At 53.1% G+C, this 23,185-nt stretch overlaps 7 protein-coding genes and 1 non-coding gene across 8 annotated transcripts; 3 read left to right on the plus strand and 5 right to left on the minus strand.

The window, feature by feature from the left end:
• Positions 1–746: 746 nt before the first annotated feature.
• Positions 747–832, minus strand: HD553DRAFT_t30. The gene has a single exon. It is a non-coding gene; the product is annotated as a tRNA-Ala (tRNA).
• A 157-nt stretch (positions 833–989) lies between these two features.
• HD553DRAFT_293972 (uncharacterized protein) lies at positions 990–3,150 on the plus strand. The gene is made up of 5 exons (XM_046178446.1): positions 990–1,286; positions 1,358–1,792; positions 1,864–2,348; positions 2,413–2,477; positions 2,547–3,150. Exons 1-5 carry the CDS (start codon positions 1,019–1,021, stop codon positions 3,025–3,027), a joined length of 1,734 nt encoding a protein of 577 aa, XP_046038124.1. The 5' UTR covers positions 990–1,018; the 3' UTR covers positions 3,028–3,150.
• Positions 3,151–3,314: 164 nt separating this feature from the next.
• On the plus strand, positions 3,315–8,734 carry HD553DRAFT_307997 (Sec8 exocyst complex component-specific domain-containing protein). The gene is made up of 20 exons (XM_046179494.1): positions 3,315–3,537; positions 3,603–4,157; positions 4,216–4,265; positions 4,329–4,711; positions 4,780–4,948; positions 5,010–5,112; positions 5,177–5,624; positions 5,678–5,972; positions 6,036–6,236; positions 6,295–6,694; positions 6,760–6,821; positions 6,886–7,024; positions 7,119–7,225; positions 7,282–7,434; positions 7,508–7,591; positions 7,652–7,719; positions 7,781–7,895; positions 7,952–8,070; positions 8,134–8,344; positions 8,419–8,734. The coding sequence occupies exons 1-20, from the start codon at positions 3,465–3,467 to the stop codon at positions 8,650–8,652; spliced, it is 3,969 nt and encodes a 1,322-aa protein (XP_046038125.1). The 5' UTR covers positions 3,315–3,464; the 3' UTR covers positions 8,653–8,734.
• A 497-nt stretch (positions 8,735–9,231) lies between these two features.
• HD553DRAFT_269749 (Flavinator of succinate dehydrogenase-domain-containing protein) lies at positions 9,232–9,768 on the minus strand (the record flags this gene model as incomplete). The annotated part of the gene is made up of 3 exons (XM_046177628.1): positions 9,232–9,292; positions 9,369–9,460; positions 9,520–9,768. 3 exons carry the CDS (start codon positions 9,766–9,768, stop codon positions 9,232–9,234), a joined length of 402 nt encoding a protein of 133 aa, XP_046038126.1.
• Positions 9,769–9,927: 159 nt separating this feature from the next.
• Positions 9,928–10,578, minus strand: HD553DRAFT_270024 (uncharacterized protein; the record flags this gene model as incomplete). Its single annotated transcript, XM_046177643.1, has 4 exons — positions 9,928–10,023; positions 10,092–10,243; positions 10,333–10,412; positions 10,469–10,578. Coding segments are annotated over 4 exons (438 nt in total), but the record flags the coding sequence as incomplete, so codon positions are not given.
• Positions 10,579–10,764: 186 nt separating this feature from the next.
• On the minus strand, positions 10,765–12,566 carry HD553DRAFT_308000 (uncharacterized protein). The gene is made up of 3 exons (XM_046179495.1): positions 12,012–12,566; positions 11,291–11,943; positions 10,765–11,197 (listed from the first exon to the last, which is right to left on the minus strand). The coding sequence occupies exons 1-3, from the start codon at positions 12,382–12,384 to the stop codon at positions 10,892–10,894; spliced, it is 1,332 nt and encodes a 443-aa protein (XP_046038128.1). The 5' UTR covers positions 12,385–12,566; the 3' UTR covers positions 10,765–10,891.
• A 272-nt stretch (positions 12,567–12,838) lies between these two features.
• On the minus strand, positions 12,839–13,926 carry HD553DRAFT_269835 (protein-tyrosine phosphatase-like protein; the record flags this gene model as incomplete). The annotated part of the gene is made up of 3 exons (XM_046177633.1): positions 12,839–13,001; positions 13,170–13,605; positions 13,683–13,926. Coding segments are annotated over 3 exons (843 nt in total), but the record flags the coding sequence as incomplete, so codon positions are not given.
• A 5,335-nt stretch (positions 13,927–19,261) lies between these two features.
• HD553DRAFT_196200 (uncharacterized protein) lies at positions 19,262–22,654 on the plus strand. The gene is made up of 5 exons (XM_046177063.1): positions 19,262–19,638; positions 19,699–20,455; positions 20,517–20,628; positions 20,698–22,096; positions 22,164–22,654. Exons 1-5 carry the CDS (start codon positions 19,337–19,339, stop codon positions 22,531–22,533), a joined length of 2,940 nt encoding a protein of 979 aa, XP_046038130.1. The 5' UTR covers positions 19,262–19,336; the 3' UTR covers positions 22,534–22,654.
• The last annotated feature ends 531 nt before the right edge of the window (positions 22,655–23,185 follow it).

Consider the following 23,185-nt stretch of genomic DNA (forward strand, 5'->3'; position numbering starts at 1 on the left):
AGCGGCGAGGAGCTACAGTAGAAGTTCATTCAACAGTGCGCGTCGTAAGCAAACATTTATTACCCATTCCGCCGAGTAAGCGCATATAGAATTTGTCACGTGATCCGCCTGCTTGAGCCACCTTGCCTTGACCAAAGCTGTCTTCGAACGGAAATCGGTATAACAGCGTCTCGTTGATAACCAGGACGCATTCGGAAAACTCTCCATGCGAGGGTCGTGCTCGTTCATGTACCGAAATCACCTCGCTTGCCTGAAGCCCCTCGACCGCGAGAGCCACCAATATTATTGATTGTGATACCCTGACACCAGTGGACGCTCCCTCTGGATACTGGGTTCATTGTGCTTCGACCGATCGGTCTTGTACCACGAACAAAAGAGGAGGGCGCGGATATCAGCGCCAGGTCTTTTAAAGGCATCTTCCTGACGATTGAGCCGGCGAAGTTGCTTGCATGAGCGATGAAGAGGAAGCTTACTTATTGCGAGACAACGAATCGAAGGGCATCAGCTCGTTGCCTCGGAAGACACTTTCAACAGCATGGTTTCTGGCTTCGCATGCTCCCTCCTAGGGCATCATCCGGATATAGTCAAGCGTCCATCGCGGTCAACATCGCAATGCTGCCTGGCTTCTAACAAGACCAAAGTGGAGGAAGTTTGCGGTCTGAAACAACATGCTGAGCTGCATCACACGCGCGCGCGCGAGGCTAAACGATCCAGAAATCATTGCTTCGAACCGGAGCAAAAAGCTATGGAGAAATGGCGAATCGAACGCCAGACCTTTCCAAGATAAGCTAGAAGTGCTAATGGAATGTTATACCAACTAAACCATATCCCCATTGATGAAGGAGAATTTTAACAACATAATTGAACTGATTGCTGTCCGTTCTGTCTAAAACTTCGGTGTTCGCCGTTTGCCCATCCCATCCTAAAGTTGTGGCGCAAGATTCACATTCGTATACCCTGGTCCTTCCTTTCGATCATCTCCACCGTACAATAGGTTGCTATACATCGAACTCACGTCATGTCCAAGAGCAAGAAACAAGCCGCCAAGCTGAAAGCCCACCGCTTGCAAGTGGCAGCTCAACCAACCAAGGCGACCAAGGTTGCCTCGCTCGTGATCGATCAATTCGAGGACGAAATCGTCGCCCAGGAAGATCTGGCCATCACGGTTGAGACAATCTCTGCTATCTTGGAAGAACCGGATGTGCTGAGTGGGCCGAGATACAAGGAATTGAAACGGGTCGGGTGGGAGTTTGGGAAGACTTTGGCGGAGCTTGGGTCGGGAGCTGGTAAGCTTCTTCACGACGAAGAAAGGACTATACGGCTCGGGGTCTCTGAACTCTTGCACATGTAACGGCAGGCTCCTCCATCCACTCTAAGATCTCGCACCTACTCTCCTTATCGCTGTACAGGCAAGCTCTTGTTCTCCTGTTCGACCTATACGTCAACAAGACGCCTACCAAGCTAGGTTCCCTGCAGCGATGGGTCCGGGATTGCGATGCGACTAGCAGACCAGGCAGGGTCCTTACTCCTGAAGAAGCTGAGGAACGAGACGTTGTACTCAGGTGTCTTGACATGGTACTTCGCGTATGTGGAGAGGACGGTAAGGGCAAGGGAAAAGGAAAGGAAAGGCTAGAGGAGTTTGAGGATGGGCAAGATGAGGGCTCAGTCATCCGTCGGATGAAGGTGTGGAGCGTCAGGCAAGAGATCGAGAAGGCTCGTGGCAAGGATGGGCAACCGGGCTCGTTACAGGAGGAGAAGCCCCTCTGGGATCTGATTCAGAAAGGATTCGAGGGTGAGCCGGCTTGTCGGGCCTTTCTGTGTTCGTTTGATGACTGATTTCTTTTACCGTTCACCTGTCAACAGACGATAGCAGGGGCAGCCTCCCCTCATTCTATGCTGTACAGACCACCCCGGGCCACCTTCGCCGACCTCCCAACGTCTACGCTTCCACGGTACAAGCCTCGATGACCCCCTCGCCAATCCCTTTCCCTGCTTGCTCCGAACCCGCATTCTCTTTGTCCCACCCTGCCATCCCGACATGCTCAATGTTGCTGAACATCCTTCCCCCTACCACATGCGAGTCTATCATCCAGATGGCCAACACGCTTGGATGGGAACCTGATCAGGCCGCGGGAGGATCGGCTGTCGACAAGACGAGCGTACTAGCCCACAACGTCGTCTGGCTCGCTGATGAAGAGTTTGTTGGGCAATTATTTGAGAGGACAAGGCCATTCGTTGAGGAGACCGTCAGGGGTAGCGGGGAGAAGGGGGATGGGTCCGGTGGCAAGGTCAGGGGGATCAACAGGAGGTTTAGGGTGTATCGATATGGACCCAAGCAGGTTTACAGGGTAGGCCGTTGCGAAGACTCTTTCATGGCGTGCGATTGGGTGGCTAATCATTATATCATAACAGCCTCACATTGACGGTGCTTGGCCAGCTGCAGGAGTCGATGCCGAGACTGGGGAATACCTTCATGAGTGAGTTTAGTGATTCAATCGGACTCGTTTGACAACCTTGTAGATGACAACGACACGGTCACCCTACAGCTCATCGCCAGCAGACGACCCGTTATGGTCCAGGTACACTTTGTTAATCTACCTTAACTCGGACATCAACGCCTCTGCCGCCGCCCCTACTGTGCCGGGGGCGACGACCTTTTTCCTCCCTTCCCCCTCGTCGATCGGGACCTTGTTGGCCTGTCCTATCGCCCCGGTTCAAGGTGCCGTCCTCGTCTTCCCTCACGGAGACGCTCGAGGTTCGCTCTTGCACGAGGGAAGCCCGGTAGGGGATAACGGCTGGAAGGTCGTCATCCGTACCGACCTCTTGTACGAGGCCGAAGGGTTCGGCGAGTTTGCGCCCGGGAAGAAGAGAAAGTTGGTCCCCGATCAGGAGGACAATGATAGAGGAGTCAGCAAGATGGCCAAGATTGTTGACATCGAGGGAGGTTCGGTCGTCGGTGAGGTGGTCGTGCCCAAGGCGATGGGAGAACAACATGCCGGCGATGGCGTCGAGGGGATCGGAGGATAAGCTCAAAGGGGAATGCGAGGGCGTCTAGGGAAGAGACATCTGCCTGCTTCTGACTTGCTCTCTTCATGACCATGTATATCGTATATACCCTATACAATTCAAATACATTCGATGTGCGATCGCTCGACCATTAATCGTAGCCAAGATAGCTATAGGCAGTGATGGTGGTGACGATTTGGTAGATTTGCTTCCGCTCGGTCATGACCTACAGCTACAGAGGTTAGCTCCGCGAAGTAGCACACCCAAGTAGCAAGTAGCAAGTACTCGAGTAGCTGAACAACTTGTCAGGACGTTCGTCGTCGATGTCTATCTGGCCGTCGACCCGCGGATAGTAACACAGACCTGTATCATCTATTCCTAACTCCAAGCAGAGTGATCATAATTGGAATCACGCTCAAGCAGGGCAAGACAAGGCGTGACTCTCAGGACGGTCGAACATGTCTAGGAAACCATCCGATCCCTCTACGAAGCTCAAGATCTCCAATCCACAACCGTATCAGCCTCCCAATGGCGAGTAGATGCTGTACTTATCACTAGCGTGATAGTAGTGGCTGATGCTCAACCGATGTCTATAGCTTTTGCAAATCGAAACTTGAGCGACTACCGTCCTGCTCCGGTTCCGGGTTCAGGGTCACCAGCTACCGGAAGAGCGAGTCCTGCTCCAGGACCTGCACCTGCTCGACCAGCTAGATCCGTTCGAAGAGCCCCAGATCCGCCGGCGCAAGCTCCAGGATCTTTTCCCTCGATTCTTCCCGTAACGTCATTACCGACCTCTGAGTCCTCCAAGAGCACACCCCAGCCTACACTCCTACAGATCCCTCCCGCAAACAACGACTATGACCTGCCGGTATCACCGATATCACCTATGGACGGGCCTCAAAGAATTCAGCCAAGTTCAACTACGACTTGGGAGTCGGAGCGTAACCAGCGCTCTCACTTGTTACAGGCCCAACAGCAAAACGTAGAGCGGGAAAACAAGCTTCAAAATGCGGTGAAAGCCTTCTCGGCTGGAAGCAAGGGCAAAGCTCCAGAACGGTCGGCGTTGCGGAAGCCTTCAGGGGCAAATGGCTCGAGGTTGCATGATGAGCTGATGATCGGGCATGGGGGACGGGATTTTGATGATGTCGATTGTGAGCTTCCGTCCAAACCTTCTCAAAGAAGGAGACTTCGCTGATTACCATATTGTAGCCGTGTTGAGGAAGATACAGAGAGAATGGCCTTTCGTGCTGGAACCAGACGTGAGTCCCTACAACTTGGAGTGGTATACATCGATTTGTACTGAATACCGCTCGTCATTTTAGTTTGCGTCGACCAGCTTGGCTCTGTCTCTTTTGCCTCCTACAAAAGACGAACCAAGAGGTTCCACACCATACGGCTCTCAGAATCTCGAATCCTTCATGGAAATCCAGTCGTTACTCTCAGACTCGCTCTCGAAAGCTGTACAGAATCACTACCAGGTCTATGCGGCCTCTTTGCCTCAGCATGCCAACCTTGTGACCGCGCTCAATCGAGCTCAAGGTGTAGTGAAGGACACGAAAAAGAAGCTCATTGAAGGCAGAGAACTGCTCAGCGGAAGAACGGAAGCGACCGTCTCGGGAGCAGCGTCAGGCAAGCGGTCAGAGATGGTAGCGCTCTGGCACAAAGAAAGGGCTCTTCGAGAAATGTTGAAGACGCTGGATACCATGTAAGCTCTTTGTTGCAGAGTCTCTCGGCAAGTGGATACTGAGATTGATCATCTCCGCCTCCTTACAGTGAGAACCTTAAAGCCGTTCCAGATCGCCTCGAGACCTTGATCGCCGACAAGAAGTTCATCGCCGCGGCCTTGATACTGACGCGAGCTATCAGGACGATCAACAAGGACGAGATGATGGAGATTGGAGCTCTCGCAGACCTCCGCACATATCTGATCGGCCAGCAGAATGTGAGTATTGCAAAGAATCATTGGGTCGGGTCACACTGCTAAGTAATCATTTTCCACAAAGGTCTTGGTTGATATCCTGCTAGATGAGTTGAGCAACCATCTGTACCTCAAAATTCACTACTGCGATGGGCGATGGGTGCCGTATCAACCGGGACAGACGCACCGCAGGTATCACAATAACAATACGAGCGATGGAGTCGATGACTAATCATGGGTCACTGCGAACAGTGCCGATACCAAAAGACCAGGTCAAGGATATGGACGACATTGAAACCGCACGTCGTGGAAGCGCCGGAAGCATAGACAAGAGCAATCCCCGGCTTTCGCGTTTCCTGCAAAATCTCTCCCACAAGCCGAATCGTGATCCTATCCTCAACTTGTCCGACGATGAATTGATGAGCATGCCAGCAATCCCGCCTAGGGCAAACAGGCGTGATCTTTCGGTCTATGGGGGAGATACAACAAGTATAGCGGCAGCGGATCGTGCGCTCCAGGAGGAAAGGGAGAGTACAGTGTCGGGAAACCCTGAGCTGGACTCTTATGCATACATGGCAATGTGTCTGGAAGCCCTGGCGATATTAGACAGATTAGGCCCTGCCCTGGAAGCGATCAGTCAACGGATAGCCAACGAACTCTTCAAGCTGGTAGAGTCCACCATCGAGGAAGCGTCTGACAGGTAAGTCGGTCCCTTAATTTTAGCATATAATCCGTTCCTGACTCCCTTTGCAGAGCCGAATTACGAAAGGCAGAGGCCAGCGCGGAAGCAGCACCTCAGAACAATGTGGAGGAGGGTGATGTACTCATCAACGGCGAACTCAACAAGCTGAAGCGTGCCAGTATGACGGCAACGGCAGCGAACGCATACTCGCGGCATCAGCGTTTACGCATGGATAGCTTAGAGCGAGGTGGATCAGAGCCGCAATCTTTCACTCTTCTCGACCTGTTCTGGACCGTCTATTCCAAGTTCCGAGCGGTGCTAGAAGGTCAGCGAGTAGTGAGCGAGGTTGTAAGCCGAATAGCGATGGTAAGTCTGCTTCGCTCCTCTTGTGTCAGACTGGCTTTGACACGGTCATCCAATCTGCCACAGACGAGTTCATATAGCTCGAAGAGGCAAGCATTCACTGCTATTCCGACGGAAGACTTTGTGAAGCCGATGCAGAAAGAGGTTCGAGCGCTCCTACGGGATTACCTTACCGACACGAATCGGAATGCGACATCCAGCCGCAAGCCCGTTTCGAGCATCAACGATATGATGCGGAATGGGAAAGCTGCACGGGACAAGCAAAGAGTACGTCTGCCAACACCTCCAAGAAAGCGACTATACTAAGGCAGGTCCCGATTGTCAGGCCGTCTTTCGCTTTGGCGATACCGATACCAAGACGATCAACAAGGACCTGGACAAATTCGAGCAGAGCCTTACCCAGGCTATGCAGATCCACGTTCCCGGTCTGGTGACTATGACAGATAACGGGATACAAGCGCGTCTTGCTGTAACACAGCTGAACGAGGACGGCACCAGCCTCGCCAAGACTCACAAACTGCTGGTATCGCCCGACCCATTTAACGTCTCAATCTTGTTTCAGCCTTATCTGGCGTTCGTGACCTCTGCAAGAGAGACCATAAATATGAGCTCTCTCGACGAGGAGCACGGCGAAATCGGTCATTTCATGGACGATTTCATCCAAAAGGTTTATCTGCCCCAGCTGGAAGAAAAGGTTACGAATCTCTTCCAACAGGCTGCAAACGGTGGGTTGCGCGTAATGATTATTGACCCAGTCGGGTAGCTCAATATGAGAGCTCCGATTCTTCAGGACCCACTGCTTTCTTACGTGATGTCAATTGGTCTCGATGGAGCCCGTTTCCGATCGTTAACGTGAGTCATGTTGACCATGTTTGAAGCTATCAGCCAGACTCAACAACTCAATACTTTTCTTTAGGCTGGAACCCAAACGATGGCGCTGGTCAATAGTCTATGTTACATGTTGGAAACGACTCCATTCCAGAGGGAAAATTATAGCCGTTTGATCCTGGGGATCATCGTCCAATTTTACCAGAAGTCCAATTCACATTACAAGGGTGAGTAAGCCGACTCCTGCATGCATATATATATATATATATATATATATATATATATATATATATAGACTTATTCAAACCGGTGCTTCGGTAGATATCGTGGCATCCGACTCGTATACCGACGGACGGTTACCACTAGCTGCCAGCTGGAGTCAACGCGAGGATATTCTCGCCAACTTGGGTGAACTACAGCATAGTCCTGTGAGTCGGAGATCCTCTGATGTGGAAGCGGATCTGTGCGCTGACAGCGTAAACAGGCTGCGGATGTCCGAGCTCGAGAGAATCTGAGTCGAGAAGAAAACAAATTGGAGCTGCCCATGCTACCTAGGGATCACAAAGGCCTCGAGGTGAAAGACATCATCGGGACAAAGGAAAAGTTTGCAGCTCTGGCCGATCTCTACTATACCACCGTGAGTTCAGAGCTACCAGACAAGCGGCGTCCCAAGGAAAGATAGGTAGTTGACCCAGTTGACTGTGTTGCAGCGCTGGATCGTTGCTCGCCTCAGAGAGCTAAAGAGAGTCGGGGAAGACCTGGTCTCACCAGGAGGCGCAGAGCAGGGCGCGGCGGTAGGTCGATGAGTTCCGCCCCATCATCCTAATTAAAACAAAGCTAAGACGCCTTTGTAGCTTGATGTGCCGCCTCCTACATCTCCCACCGATAAGCCAGCTTTGGATCTGACAATGGCTATGTCTCAGTGAGTGAAAGTGGGCACAGGCTTTCTATCGTCTGCCAATTCTTATGTTTTGGGTTTCAAGACGCTTCGACGCTATCTTATCGACCTATGAGCAATTTGGAGACATGGTGCTCTATACGCTCCGGATCGAATTGCGATGCCGATTGATGTTTTATATACAATCGTCGATGAGCAAAGTAAGTCCCGGTCGATCACTTGTACGTCTGCCTCATGCTGATCGAGCGAAACGCAGACAAATTATCGAGCGGAGAACACGGATGACGAGCCCGATCCACATGTCCAGGACCTGACCAACGATCTATCACAATGCGAGAGTATCGTGCAGGTCTCGATACCACCTGGGGATCGAGAGTACGTAGATACATACACGAAGAGTGTCGACATTAAGCAGCTGAACACGCTCTCGCCTCACAGCTTCCTTTTCGTCGGTCTCGATTCGCTGGCCGACACGGTTCTGGTCTCTAGCGGGCGTTTCGTGCGAAGTATTTCCGACTCAGGGCTGAGGAAGATCGAACGGAATATCGCGGCGATCCAGCAAGCGCTGCGAAACATGTTGTCGGGCGGTTCCAGAATTGTGCTGTCGAATTGTCGGCGGTATTGGCAGCTTTATAGTATCGGTCCACAGGTGGGTCACCGTAAAGTCGCCGGAACCGCTCCATTTTGCATAATCTTATCGACCACCGACTTCGCTCCCTACAGGCACTCATCAATTTGATACAGGAACGGGGCCCGGAATACACTTTTGACGAATACAACCATATGCTCACCCTACAGTGCAAGATCGACGTTCGAGCGGAAACGAGAGCGAACAATCGACTCAGCTTGCTGCCAGGTCAACAACAAAATGGCATGACGTCGGGTCAAAAGACGTTCGACAGTGACCGGACCGCTTATAATGACGCTCTCATCGAACTGCATTCGTTCTTTATGTAGCCAATTCTTGTCAAAAACGTGCTTGTAACGAGGAAAGACCTTTCATTCGAGGTGTAGACGATACATAATCTTTGAACCTGCCTCTATTCCGATCTGGGTAAGCCGACTGGGTTCTCCTTACTAGATCAGGCAGCACTTTAAAGACCGGCCTCGAAGTGATGAAGACGAGAAGCAGAGCAATCAGAGTACGGCGCAAGAAGACAAATATCATCTTGTTAGCTTGTTGGTCCTGCTGCTGGTTGAATCCAAAGTCTTGCAATGGCGGCATTGTCGCTTGTGAATATCCTCAACTACCCCCTTCTATACTGCCCCACCTGCGGTCGTCAAAGACTCCGCTCTGACTTCCACAGCTCAAATCCAGTCCCTTCCCATGCACTCTTCAGGCGCTGGCCTAGTCGAATTGACCATGTACGATTCGTAATTCCAACAAGGGGATGAACGTCCCACAACCAAGACGATCAACGGGACCCTCAAACTCAACAATCTCAAGAAACACGCCGTGGTGAGAACCCCTCTCGAGACACCCCCTGCGTTCCGTTTTCATTCTTCGTTCCATGTCCATCTGCTGGATGTGGTATCCTAGTACAAGTGGGGCATGGTCCTGACGACCCTTCCGTGGTTCTCGGCGTGCTTTTTCAGTCTATGTATATCGAGACCAAAGTTGGGTTTAGCATGGAACGTATATAATCGTGGCGATCGACAACGTTCGCGCTTACCTGGCCAGGATCTCGGTATCTCTCCATCTCTCCGGAACCTCGCGCTTGCCAACGGACCAGTAGTAGATGTCCCAGTCGGGCTCGTCCAACAACTATAGGCACAAGATCAGCCACGACCAGCAGAAATTCCCGCACAATAATCAATGCTCACCTTGTCAAATTCTTGCATCTGTGCAACCGACATGCCGTCCAAGTATTGTTTCGAGAACGTGCTCAAGATCAAGTCCGTCTCCAGGGTCCCCCTCTTCCTACACTGGTAGACCAGTCTCGCCCTCAATGTCTTTTCGTCCTCCCCAGTCCTGTCCAAGGGCTTAGGCAGGGAGTCTAGGTTGTTCTTGACCTCATCAGAACCTTCAGCGAGGGAAGGTTGAGAAAGCGGGAGAGGGTAAGGGTCCGTCATCTCCGAAGGAGGGGCTTCCGCCTTTGGGTCGTTGAGAAGGGATTGTTTGGTCGCTTCGTGGTCTGCGCGTTCTTCTTCTGCGGCCGAGGCTTCGAGTTGGTCGGGGCTAAGTGAATCAGGGACAGAGATACACCAAGGAAGTGAGTTCACGGTCGGTTGTCAGGGCAAGGGGAGTATAGCGACAACTAACCTCTTCCAGAGATCCTTCGATGCGTGCATAAATTCGTACAGCTGGCCGGCCTGCTCATCGGAGAGCTGAAGCACGAGATAACTTGTCAGCTCAGAAGCAGATGCCAATGGGACGCATGTTGAACACCGCTCACCTTGTCAAAGTACTCTTCCTGCAATACACGACCCTTGAACACCTCGCCCGGCTTCAAGTTGCTCTGCTGCAGCTGATCCAGGTAAAGCTTCCACTGGGAGAGGAATCCGATGATATGGATCGGGTTGTCCGTCGATCGGGTGGCTCGGAACTCTGTGTTACAAAGAACATAAGGTCAAGTTAAACGGACTATCAGAATCGCTTAAGGATTAGGAGGCGAAATCCAATGCCACTAAACTGACCCGTCTTGACGTATGAATCACCGAGGAACCTCATGTCCTCTGGAAGTACCCGATGAGCCCTGAGTAGACGTCGGTAGAGTCTATATTGCGTGATCAAGATCGGTCAGCTTTCAAGACAGTATTAACAACAGTCTACCCTGGATCGACTTGCGGGATAGGGGGTAAGAGTTCGGCGGAAGCCTTTTTCAGCCGGAGGGGCCGCTTGGAAACGGATTTCGCTAGGTTGAGGGCAGTAGGGCGCATGATTGTAGTGCGAAGATGTGTATGTATGTATATGTATGTCGGTGTGTGCGAGTGTATATGTGGGAGAGATCGAGGTAGTTAAAGTTGGACTTATTGGGCGAGATCGACGTCTGATCGGCCGATCGGCATGCTCGCGGAAGCAAAAGCAGGGCAGGAGGACTGGTGACGAAAGCAGCGGTTTCTTCCGGGGTCAAAGGCTCTCGGTATTCGTTTCCAAAGTTGACCATTATTATATCTCGTCTTTTATACTAAAACTATCCCCACACAATCAATCCCACATCATCCAGCACGCAACGTACTCGCGTCATACACCTTCCTACTGCTGCGGATGGCGGCCCGAATCCGTTGTCTGTGGTATATCTATCGGTTCCGGTACCTGTTCCAATTCGACCACTGGCCGTCCATTTGCATCGACCTGCATATCTATCCCTGTCGTAGCCGTGGCTGTATCCTGTACCTCGGTCTGTAGCAGCGTTGGAGGTAGTGCAGTCGTCTGCTTCGGAGGACTCGCAAAGAACGGATCGTTGTTCAACATCTCCAGCTGAGATTTCGATGCTCCGCTAAGTGTGTACGACGCTGGCCAGGTCCCATCGTGTATCCAGCCCGCCCGTAATATCTTGACCTGAGTTGACGCAACAAACGCAACTCGTATAGTCAGCTCACGCACGATCACATTGCGTCAACCTCTTGATCTTCTTCCACGCCCTCCACTCACAGCCAACCCCAACCTGATCCCCCGTTTGAGCATCTTGCCATCTATCAGAAATTTCCAGACGGCTTCGAGTCCCCCTTGTTTCCACACCCTATCCGACTCTTCAGAACCCGGTTCCGCTAATAAAGCTTCTAACCGGTCGATCGGGTCGTCCGCTCCACCTCCCTTGCCCTTCTTGGACACAAGAGGGTTAGGGGTAGATCGAGCGGTCTGATATTGCGAATAAGACATCGGATTTGAATTCGAGTTCGGATTGGCGCCTGCTCGATCTTGAGCCAGGGAAGACGGGTTGGACGGGACGATCGCACCGGCCGAGAGAGCTTGCGAGGGATTCTGAGCGCCCGACGAGGAACGGAGATCGGTCGAAGCAGCACTTCCGTTTGCATGGGGATTTGCCGCAGCAGCCGATGACGATCCAGGCAAGGCGTTGACGAGGAACGAAGGGAGTTTACCCCTAGCTTTCATCGACAGTCCCAAGTAGTGGGACAACGAGTTGTGCGAACTGGTTCCATTGTTGTTGACGTTGGCAGCCTCTGGGGACGTCCATGGCAGGTTGTTAGACCCGAGATATGGTCCAGCCTGGGGTAGAGTGGGGTCGTGAGGGTACAGTTGGCCGGATAACCATAGCTCTCGACGTCGTTCCCAGTATTGCGGGCCTGTCAAGAAAATTTCGATATGAGAACCCCGTACGACCGTCCTGTTGAGCTGCTTCCCGAAGACTGACCGAAAGTCTCTGGAGTGGGGTACCGGAAATCCCCAGTCTCTATCAAGTCGTCCGGCATGATCATCATCCCGCTATCGTCCGTCCCTCCCGTGCTCCCTGCTATCGCCTGTGTCGAGGTCACTGACGACGTCGTACTCCCCCGGCTCAGTCTCCGACGAGGAGTATGCGTCTGGTGCTCGTCCTTGTCCTTTTCGTGGGGGGCCGTCGATACCACTGCTCTCGCTCTAGGCTCAGGGATGGTCAAGTACTGAGCCGACCGGTTGGATGTGTCGGATTCGTGCGGGGATGGCAAGATCCATGCAGATGACTCGGACGAGAGGTTAGATTGTGATAGCGATCGAGGAGGACTGGAGGCGAGGTCGTCTTGCACCATGGGTAGAGGGGGTTGAGCAGAGGTCAAGTCCAGGGGCACGATGGCTTGAGGAGCCAAGTCGCTCGTCCGAGAAGCCAAGCAAAAGGTCGATACGCCGAACGACACCTGCTCGACTGCGAGACTTGTTAATCCTACTAGCTACTGGGCAGTCCGAAATGGGTACGATATGTATATACACACGAGACACGGTTGACATACAGCACACAATGATAAGTCGATATGTACACCGAATTTACACAATCACCCTCAAACTCTGAGATCGAGATTCCTCTTTTTTAGGCGCCGCGCAAAAGTCGCAAATCGTGGAACCGTAAATCGGTCTCCTGGGACCCTGAATACAACGAAAAGAAGCAACTGCTATACAAACAGGAAATAAGTATCGTGCTGTGTTGCGTATGACTCGCATGTCGTAAAGAAGCGAAATGGTGTGGTGGAAAGAAAGAAACGTTCGTCCTCACAGCCATCCTTCGCGACCTGGCGTTTCGCTCGGGGTGACGGCTTCTCGTTGTTTGACGTGAGTGGGACTCAATTGTGATGAACTGAAGAAAGACAAGCCTTCAAGACCAGCTTTGGAGACTCGTCTCATGGGCTGAAGGGTATAAGTGTTGACGGGTGCTCTGAGGAAATGGAGATGATGGTGAGCTGAGGGGGCGACAACTATTCAACCATAACGACAGACTCACCTCCGGAACTGCACGTATTGGCCGTTCTTGCGGACTTCTTTGTTCATACCCCGCTGATCCGCTAGGTCCGACATGCCCTGCTTGAAGTCTTGCGCCGTCGACTTGTTTGTAGCGGTCTGCCTTGGTGTTGCCACGCTGTCATCGTCGACAGGCTCTTCCGAGCCATTCACGGGACTCGTTACAAAGTTGCCATCCGTCGCGGGACCCCATGTTGGCGGTAGACTTTCCCGGCCGTACTTGTTCCTCCTCGACTGGGAATTGTCCCTTTCAGACTCGTTGGCGCCCTTGTCATCGTTCGAATCGGTAGCGATACCGCTCGAGGCCTTCAGACCGAGCTCCCCTTCCTCGAATTGCATCAATTCTGCAACGAAGCCGATGTTGGGAGATATGCCTTTACGACGTTCAGCGACATAGGCGTAGGATGTCTTCAGAGTCCACGCATTGGCGTGGATAAGGTATCCTAGCACTACGGTGACGGAGCGCGATTTGCCAGCTTTGCAGTGAACATAGGTTGGGGAAGAATGTAGTCGAGCGTCGTCTAACAGGAACGACCGGGAGAAAGAGAACAATATCAGTTGGTAGCTATTGCGACTGATCGGCACAAAGGCGACATACCCAAGAATTGGCATGCATCCATGACGCCCTTGCGAATCCCACTCTCCTCCACGCAATCCCGCAAGGGCAAGCGTACGTACTTTTCGAAGCGATTTTGTAGCTCCAGCCGTTCGCCCTCGTCGCATTCTACGGCCACGTTGAGGATTCTCTTGACTCCCAAGTCGAGTAACTTCTGCACTTCTGCTTCACTAGTGATTTCCGGGCCCAGGTACAAGAAAGAGGGCAGGATTGTTGATACAGTGAACGTAAGAGGACCAGGGCTGCGATCTTCGTCGTCGTCTTCCGTCGCCTGATACCCGTTGATCGGAGACAAGGGATAATCGAGACCAGAACTGTCCGAAGAGGAAGATGACGTGCACGACGGTGGGAAATATGGGTTACCGCTCGGTTCGATCACGCTGGGCGACTCATAGTGCGGGTTGACCCGCCGAGTGATGCCGCCGAAAGAACTTGGAGAAGGCGGTAGGCCCGATTGTGCATGGCAGACAGATTGCAACGAGCCGAAACCTTGCTGACCACCCTGAACAGCGGAAGCTGGGCTCTTCAAGGGCGAAAGTGTCCGATCCGCTCCGACGTGTCGTGTCCCATGATGGGGGAAGGTGGTATTGCCCGAGGCCGACCGGAGCCTGCCCGAAGCTTCACCATAGGTGCCCGATAATGGAGTACTAGCACTTTTCAGAGGCGTTGGCACGACGAGATTAGCTTTCGTCGACCTTAGGTCCAGCGCTGGTGGCTTTCTTCCGGTTTTTGGTGCCGGATTTCCGACGCCAAAAGTATCGATACGTATCGGCGTCGGAATCATTCTGCGCGGTTTCGATACACCCATCGGTGGGGGTGACATGAGTGATGGATAAGGGTCGACAGCGGTCAAACTGCCTTGTGCGAGCGGATATGGCCGCAAGCTAGCTGAAGGGCTTTTCGATCCGGGTATCTGCAGGGACGGCAGGCCGTGGCGACCGCTCCGACTCGGAACCGATCGGAAGGCCAGTTGCGTCGGACCTGACGTGCGAGGTGCCTTCGGAAGCGAAGCTAGATCTGACGAAGGTTTCGCCGATGAGAAATTAAAGCCATGCATCGGCGGAACCGAGATGGCTGGATCGGTCTCGCCACCAAAGGGCGTCGAAGCTTGACCTTGTCTCAAGACGTCGCTCAGAGTTTCACTTTGCGCCTCGATGCCGTGCCCCCAGCCCCCCTTCAACCACTTGACCGAGATCTGATCGTCCGGCCGTAGATCGTACATGATCTCCTCGACAACCCTGGCGCTCTCCTCGTCCAGCTTGTCGGCAATGAGGACGACTTCCAAGAAGTCGCTCTGCCATGCCGTACTCCAGATCGCACTGCCGACATCGGTGCTGATGAACCCTGACAGGGCTTCCCAACCGCCGGCCAAAATGTTGCCTTTTTCTGCTCCTCCTTTCTGCTGAGAGTTTGGTCTCGATTCTCCTGTCGAACGAGGTGGTGTCTCGGCGGAATCTCTCAGGGCGTTCATCACATTTCGTTTGCACCGCCTGATAATCAATGTCGGTACCACCAGGTTGACCGAGTGAAGAAGATGACCGTCGAGGTATTCTTTCAAAGGTCTCATGTCGATCACCAAGGGTAATCTCTCGCCCGTGGCCTTGCTTCTTAGCCGATCTGCAAGCTGCGATCCAGAGATAAAGTCCGCTTCACTCCGCGTGATGGGGGGCAAAGCTGGGGTGCCCCTCCCACTGGGGAAGAACCCTGGCGAGCTAGGCCCAGGTGACAGCCCTATCGCCAGATCCGCTCGAGTGATCATCGCTTCTAATTGCGGTGTCAATGGAGCAGAAGGTGATTTTGATCCGCTTGTCCTGTTCGAGTCGGCTTCCTCCCGACCAGGCAGTGAGAGCCGGAAACTAGCGGGAAGAGGTCGTCTTTCCAGGTTCTGCTTGACGGTCTGTCCCAAGGTGTCCAGCCTGTCCATCCGTTCGCTGAGCGTTAGGCTGTGGGTGGAACTGGTCTCGCTAACAGAGCCGAACGCTGGAATGTTTGCAGAGTTGGGGAGTGATGGGTCGAAAGGAGGTAACGTGGGGATCGAGCTGGGAGAGTCCGGTTGCTGCACTGCAGGCACACCGGTTTCTACAGAGAATGAACAGGCTACTAATGAGAACCCCGATATCGCGCGTATATAGCTGATCACCACGTCTTCGACTCACCTTCATCTCCGCTTGTCCCTCTCCACGCATCCGTCCACGTCCCCGCCTCCGGCCCTTGCAAGAAGTCCTTATCCACCTCCATCTGCATTGGTATCGTCATCCCTTTTGCCTTTTGCAGCTCCTTCTGCGCTTCCATGAGCTGAGAAAAGTTGATCGAGGCGTTCGAGATCGGTGTAGGAGGGGGGAAGCCCAACACGGACATCGGGCTCTTATGGGCTTGGGAGCGGACATCTTTCGGGTTCCTCAAAGGTGAAAGAGGGATACTGTTCGTCGTCGATAATGCCGACGAGGGCGGAGGAGGACCGCCAATCTTGCCCTGTCGGACGGTAGCCTGACTATCCACTGACCCCGCCGAACTCGATTGGGTGGGAGATTCTAGGTCGAGGTATGATCGATGAAGATTGGCGAGCGGAAGCCGAGGAGGTCGACCGGTATCTAGCGAGATGGGAAGTTGGAAAGAGGAAAGAGCAGGGTTCTCAGGGACCGAGAAGCTTAGATCGAGTCTTGACGGCAAGACCGGTTCCTTGAGACTCGTCGTCCCGTCCATCTCTACGTCCATCCCTTGATCGGTCGTCCGCCCAGGCATCCTCCCTGCTTCTGCAAGTCCAGCCATATCCGGAGAAGCAAATGGAAATTTCCTCTTGGACACGCTCGAATCCGGATGAGGCGTATCCGGGCTATTCCTCCCTGAGCCGGAATTTGAGCCTGATCCTCTCTGGATACCGCCGGTCAACGGAGGGAGGGTGACGGACATGAGTTGATGCGAGATGGCAGCGAAGAGAAATCCAGGGTGATGAGGAATAGGCTAGGGCAAGATCTTGGATTGACTTGTCGATGCTACGACGACTGGCCTGCAGAATGTCCGATCCCTATCTGTTCCTCCTTCTCCTCTGGCTATAGCTAACGAGGTCGACGATGAATGGGCTCGCGCTGCGATCCCGAGACGTCCCCTTTATCCGGCTGTGCTAGCCGAGGATCCCTTTCAGTCGCGTTCAAGTTCAGGACTACGTTTCAGAAGAAGGTGTTGATGCGAAGATCAGAGATAGCTTTGTGTTGCTTGTCGTGATTCAAAAGGTAGGATCGAAGAGTGCTGAACCCTCGAGCGACGAGCTCGATGTCGCTCGACGACGTGTTGTCTTATCCAGCCAAGTCGAGGGGGTGTTCTGTCACACGATATCGCTTGATCGCCGTCATCAAGCTTTGAGCGACTGTCTAAGAAGGATCTTGACGGATCAAGTTGTCGTCGGAGCGTCGGAACAGATGAAAGATGAAAGATGAAAGATGGCTCTCGGTCATGAAGTGGTGGACGAACAAAAGAGGTGAACAAGTTGGCTCAAAGACCCAAAGGCTCGGTGCCGGGAATCTCGTCCGGCCTCCACTTTTTGGGTTCAGCGCGGGCGCGGGGGATTGCAGGACATCATGGATCATGGACAACCTACGCAGTGGTGGGGACAGTAGTGTCTACACAGCAAGCCAGCTAGTCTTGGAGAGAGAAAGCCGTGTTCTACTTCGCTCCACTACTATTCGACGTCCTGAAATGCCTTGCTAACAGGTCTGGAGGTCTGCTGAATTTCCGAAACTACCTAACGCCCTTCGAGGTATGTCTGCGGATAGCTCTAACGGATCTCTGCGCTAAGGATGGCTAGGACGATTCGATTTCTACTCGAAAGCGATCAGAACATTCGTAACACAATCTTTCGTCAGTACCGGTCTTGAGTGCGCCGGGCCACCTAAACTGTGCGGACCCGAATACCGAACATTGAGCTTTGAGCGGGCTATGCACATTGCGAGCGAACCCAGTAAGTCAGTAATCCAGTGAAGAGTTTCAGGTTGATGAGTTGGCATGGGGTCCGTCCTTTCGCGCGAGCGAGGAGGCTGTGTCGATTGGGGTTCGGCGCAGGTAGAGGAGGCGGAATTGGCGTAGATGGAGGGGGTCGAGTTTGATTTGGCATAGGTAGGGGGAGTGGAATCGGTGCAGATGGAGTTCGGTTCAGCGCAGGTAGAGGAGGTGTAATCGACGTAGATGGATGTGGATATAATAATAGCACCTGTTGCCGCCGTTTTTGTAATCCGTATGATACAGAAGGGTACATCACAGTAGCTTGAGGGTACATGTGTAATGGCTCGCGGTCTCAGGCGGCTCTCGGGACACTTGAACACTACTGCTTTGACGCTCACCGAGGCGATTGACGACCCGGAACATTGGCCACGGAGGATCGCAAAAGAGAGGAGCGTGCTAACTCTGGGACATACTCGTCAAGCCGGTCAGGCCATCAGTAGATAGTGGCCTCGCAGCCATAGGCTTCAGACAAGCGCTGCAGAGCCACGAGGGAGATCCATATCACAAGCGCAAAAAAGCTTTTGCTTGGTGCGGGAAGAAAGAGCAGATCAGGCATTGGGGTGTAAGAGTCGGTCGGACCCCAGCACAATGCGATACTCGATACTAGGACTTCTACAGAAAATTTCCTCGTAGCGTGTTGTGGAAAGGGTCTGGAGGAAAAGATATCAAGCGCAAATCCTCGGAGTTGATGGATCGCAGGTCGATCGGGCGGAGGTCAGAACAGTATCCAATTTATGATTGTGTGACTGTAGATCCTCAGGATCTGTATCAGGACTGCTCAGGTTTCTTAATAGTTTATACTGTCATGTTCAGGTTAGCTTCCGAATACGAGCAGTTGAACAGGCCAGATGAATTCTGATCTGGAGCATGGATGGTATTTCCCCAAGTTGCTTGATTTGGTCGAAGAATGAGTCGCAGAAAGTGACCGGGTGAGACATCGAGGGAATGGACTGCAGACGAAAAATATGTGGTATTGACCAGTAGGTACAACCTGGTCGAGCCTATGATCAGGAAAGAAGACATCGACGTGTTTATCGTCTAGTCCCAAATCTGATTTCAAAGCGACGGAAGGAGCCGATTCAGCAAACTTGATGAGTACCGTAAACATACTAATCGTCAGCTTCAGGTAAACCATAAGACGCCTTATTCCGTGCATCAACCTCTCCGGATGCACTGTTATGCGACTATAGCTAGATGCAAGACCGAGTGCGATAATCCATCCTGAGATGTTCTTAAGCGTTCCGAATTCTCTTTCAGCGTCGACGCGGTAGGTTAGCAAGTTGAACCCAGGTGACAGCAACGTGGCTCTACCTACTCCTGAAGCTGCTTGTAGGGAAGGCTTGAATCGCCCGGCTCAGAGGCACGTCTTGGAGACGAGAACCCCTCGCACGGACCGATCATGATAGTCGCGCAGTTTCAGGTGCTGGCGATTCAAGGGGAGATCGAGGGCGAATGCTACGCGGAAGCAAATTGTAAGAGAGATTTCGCCGGGGAGAGCATCTCAGGATCAGAAGATCTCGGGAATGATACAGGGGGAAGTGGTCCTCGAATTACCTGGCCGCCGTCGTTATTTCCTTACTGGCTTACTAGCAATCAGTTGAATTCTCGCCTCGCACCACGAGACAGTCCGCCTTTGCAACATGCCGGGAGATACCAGGCTCACCCGCCTGCTGCTCTCCTCAGCGATCAAGCGATGTCGACGACGGTCAGGCCAGATCCCGTCTCCGATTCGCTATCGAACGATGCATGCTCAACAGCAGGCGGACGCCGGGCTAGAACTAGAAACAGAGTTTATCGATGTGGTGCCATTCAGACCGCAAATGCAAGCCAACTCGAAGCATTCAGCCGTTTCTCATCGGGAGGCGGATCCGGTTATGACCTCTTTATCGGTCGAGGCCGAACATGATATTTCCCAAGTGGAACACAAATTTCCTCTCTACACGTATGTGAATCAGAGCAAGTCTCGGAAAAACAAGGCGACATCTGATACTCGATTTAACAGAGCTGAGCCCCATTTCAAGCTCGAAGAACGAAGGGAAACCACAGCTCTGCCCGAACTAAAAGGTCCCCTCTCGAAAGAGCTCTTGCAACTGGAACACGATATCCCCCGGCTCGTCAAACATCTCAGCCAGAAGCAAAAGCTCGACATGTCCGAGACTGAGACTGAACACCTGCCCGAATGGACGGAAGAACAGTTGATCACCTTCTACCACGCGCTGGAGAGCTGGTCGGCTGGTTCGGCGGAAGAGTCGGCTGCTAGGCTTAAAGCGATAGGGTCAGGATCGGCGGAACAGAAGCGGGGGATAGCGTCTCCTGAAGTGGAAGAGAGTTTGATGGTGGCATCGCATGAGAGACCAAGACTGGGTAGGCAGGCTCGGAGGGAGATCTTGTCAGGACTTGTGGAGAGGCTATCTGCTCTGGGCTCAGAAAATGGCAACGTACCGGGACCGTCGACTCAGACTTCCATTCACCAGGCGGGGAGTGAACACACCCACGAAGCAGCAGCTAAGGACGATACGATGAAGGCAGAGCGAGTCGCCGGTTGCGATAATACTGCTCTTGAATCCGCACCATTGGAACGACGGGCTTTGGAACTGGTTACATATTTGATGCCAAAAATCAACACGTCTCAATCTGATCAGTGGGCGGAACCCCTTCCCACAGGTCTGTTGAGGCAGGTGGAATGGGATGTGTTGGTGAACAATTTTGTCTCGAAGGGGGATTTCGAGGGGGCAGCCAAGGTACTCGACGGGATGAAGGTTAGTCGCCCAGGTGAAGAATCACGCCGGAACTACGCTAATTCGTCCTTGTCGTTTACAGGGCCACGGAGTACCGGTGCCAGAGTCACGTTTCGAGGACCTGATGAGAGCTTATGCCAGGAACGGAGACGCTGTTGGCTTAGGGTCCTTCTTGGATCAACGGGAAAAGTCGAGTGAGTTCTAGCCAAACGGTAATCGGCTTCCTCATGCCCCAAGGCTAACGTCGAGACGCTCTTCTGCAGCGGGAATGGAGACTTCGAAGAGACATTTCGAGTTCATAGTCGAAGCCCACCTGGCTCGCGGGGACAAGGCCGCTGCCCTACAGACACTTTATCACTTTGAGAAGAACGGCAAGACTCTCCCGCAACGAGCTTATACGAGAGTTATATCATTTTATACGGCTGGGACGACCCGATCGACCATCTCGCCTACACCACAACGCGACAAGGCCATCGCCTGGGATCTCTTTGCGCATATGCGTCTCGTCGCGCATCCCGTACCGTCGAGATCCACCTACAACGCCATGATTCTGTCGTGTGCAGACCCTCAAGACCCTCAACCGGAAAGAGCGCTAGACCTTTTGGTTGGGATGGAACAAGAGAGCAAGCTCGTCCCGGACGGCGAGACTTTTGATGCTGCGATATTAGCATGCTCCCGTACCAAGAGTTTCTACCTGGAAGGCTTCAAGCTTTTGAGACGGATGCTTGGCTTACACCAGAGCGCGATGCTTTCCAGAAACTTCATCAATCAATCGCATGACTCGTCGGCAGAGTCGTTCGAAGTTGGCATCACCGGATACGAACCGACTTTGACTACCTTCAACGCTCTGCTAGAAGGTTGCAAACGCAGAGGTGACCTGAGTCGAACGAGATGGTTGCTGGGGGAAGTCATCCGGCTCATTAGAGGGGGCGCCGGTCAAGGCGTGGATGAGGAGATGGTGGTTAATGTGCTGCATTGCTATGCTGCCTTCCAACCCGTCATTGGCAGGGAGTCTATCAAGCAGACGGGGTCTCCCTCGGATGCAGGAGAGTCTAATGCACCTGCCAGTGATGAGAGTCCCGAGGCGGAAGAGGCTGGAATAATATCGGGCGACTTATCCACTCTGCAGGATGCCCCTCCGAAGCCCATGACATTGTTCGACGTCGGTTCGCCCGAATTTCGCCCACCGACTGGTCCCCAGACAGCCTCGGAAACCTTGTCAGAAGCCGAGAGACTCTTCCAGCTGGTCTTGCATGACCAAGGTGATCGTTCTTCACCCTTTGGCTGGTTTAAAGTCTCGGCGAGGACCGTCAACGCCTACCTGTCTGTGCGGTTCGCACACGACAACTTTGCACAAGCGATCCGATGTTGGCAGACAGTTTGGGATGAGCCAGTTCTCAAAGACTCGCAGGTGGTGAAGAACGGATGGTCATTCATCAGCTTGCTCGAGCGATGTGCCTCGGCCAAGCAGGGTGCAGAAAGGCAAGCAGTTGCCAGGGTATTGGCGTCTGTCTGGCGGGAATATCTTGGATGGGTAGACCAGGTCGATCGACAACTTCGAGTTGAGACTCCTCGGGCCGCTTGGGTCACGCGACAACAGCTCGGTCTGGGGCCGCGGCAGGTGGAACGGGCCTGGATGTTTTGTATCAAGGCGCTTGCACTGTAGGTTCTCCCGCCCGTATGAGTAACCCCGCTCGATCGATCGATCCGCTAACCCGGTTCCCCGCAGACTTGATCGGAATCGCGACGCTCTGGACGTGCTTGAACAGTTCAGAGTGAGATTCCCAGCATCGGACATCGTCGACATCAGTCACACAGCTTTTGAAAGCGAAGCCCGGACGCCTTTGACGCCTCAAATCCGCCTGTCTTCCGGTACCAACGTCTTGGAAGATCAGGTGCCGCCCCATTTATTGTTTCACGACATTAGCATCCTGCATCACAGGCTAGTTCGCGATGGTGATCTGCAAGGAGTGGGCTTGCTGAAATGGGTCTGCGTAAGCTACGAAAAGGCTCTCGAGACAAGGAGAAGCCGGCGATTGCGGGGCGACGGCACGAAGCGACGAGCAGCTTCGAAGGCCCGCGATGCCGCTAGCAGCTGACAAGTCCGGCTAGCTCCTTTGATAACGAAAACGGCGAGGCGGACAGTGCACTAGCGATCTATCGCTGCTTCGTTTGTCAACAAGGATACGATGAATGCGGGATTGGGAGCTTTATTGCGAGACAATTGGCAAGACATTTTGTTGTCTGTTGTGCGTGGACGACGACGCCACTTCAGGTCCCCGATATCGCGGACAAATGAGTCATTTCATGTGAAGAGGACGCGGAATCGTAGCGATCCCTGATGACCGGGGACGACGGAGTCGGGCGTTCTAGCGCCATCTGGCTTTATGAATACTTCCGAGAGAGTTTATCCGACCGAATCTGGGCGATCTGCGAGTCCGGATGTTCAAGATCGAGCGGCATCGTATCGTTGTCTGGGTTCGATACCGATCCCACCGATCTTTCCCCTGGTTCGATTCCAATCCGATAGACGCAGACGCCACTGGCTACCTCGATAACGGGTTCCCGGGTCGGATCGTAACGAAGATTCTGGACCAGATCTCGTTTCTCGCCGTAACTCTGTTCGATTCCGAGACCCTTGTTCAGGGCATATCTCTTGTGTACCTCGCTGCTCGAAGATGGTGAGACTTGTGTATCGTCAGTGGCGAGGTACTCAGCCCCTCGGCTACAAAAATTCTCCAGGGTCCCCGT

Source organism: Filobasidium floriforme (assembly GCF_021052385.1).
Source record: "Filobasidium floriforme strain CBS 6241 chromosome Unknown HD553scaffold_6, whole genome shotgun sequence".
In the NCBI taxonomy this organism is placed as follows: Eukaryota; Fungi; Basidiomycota; class Tremellomycetes; order Filobasidiales; family Filobasidiaceae; genus Filobasidium; species Filobasidium floriforme.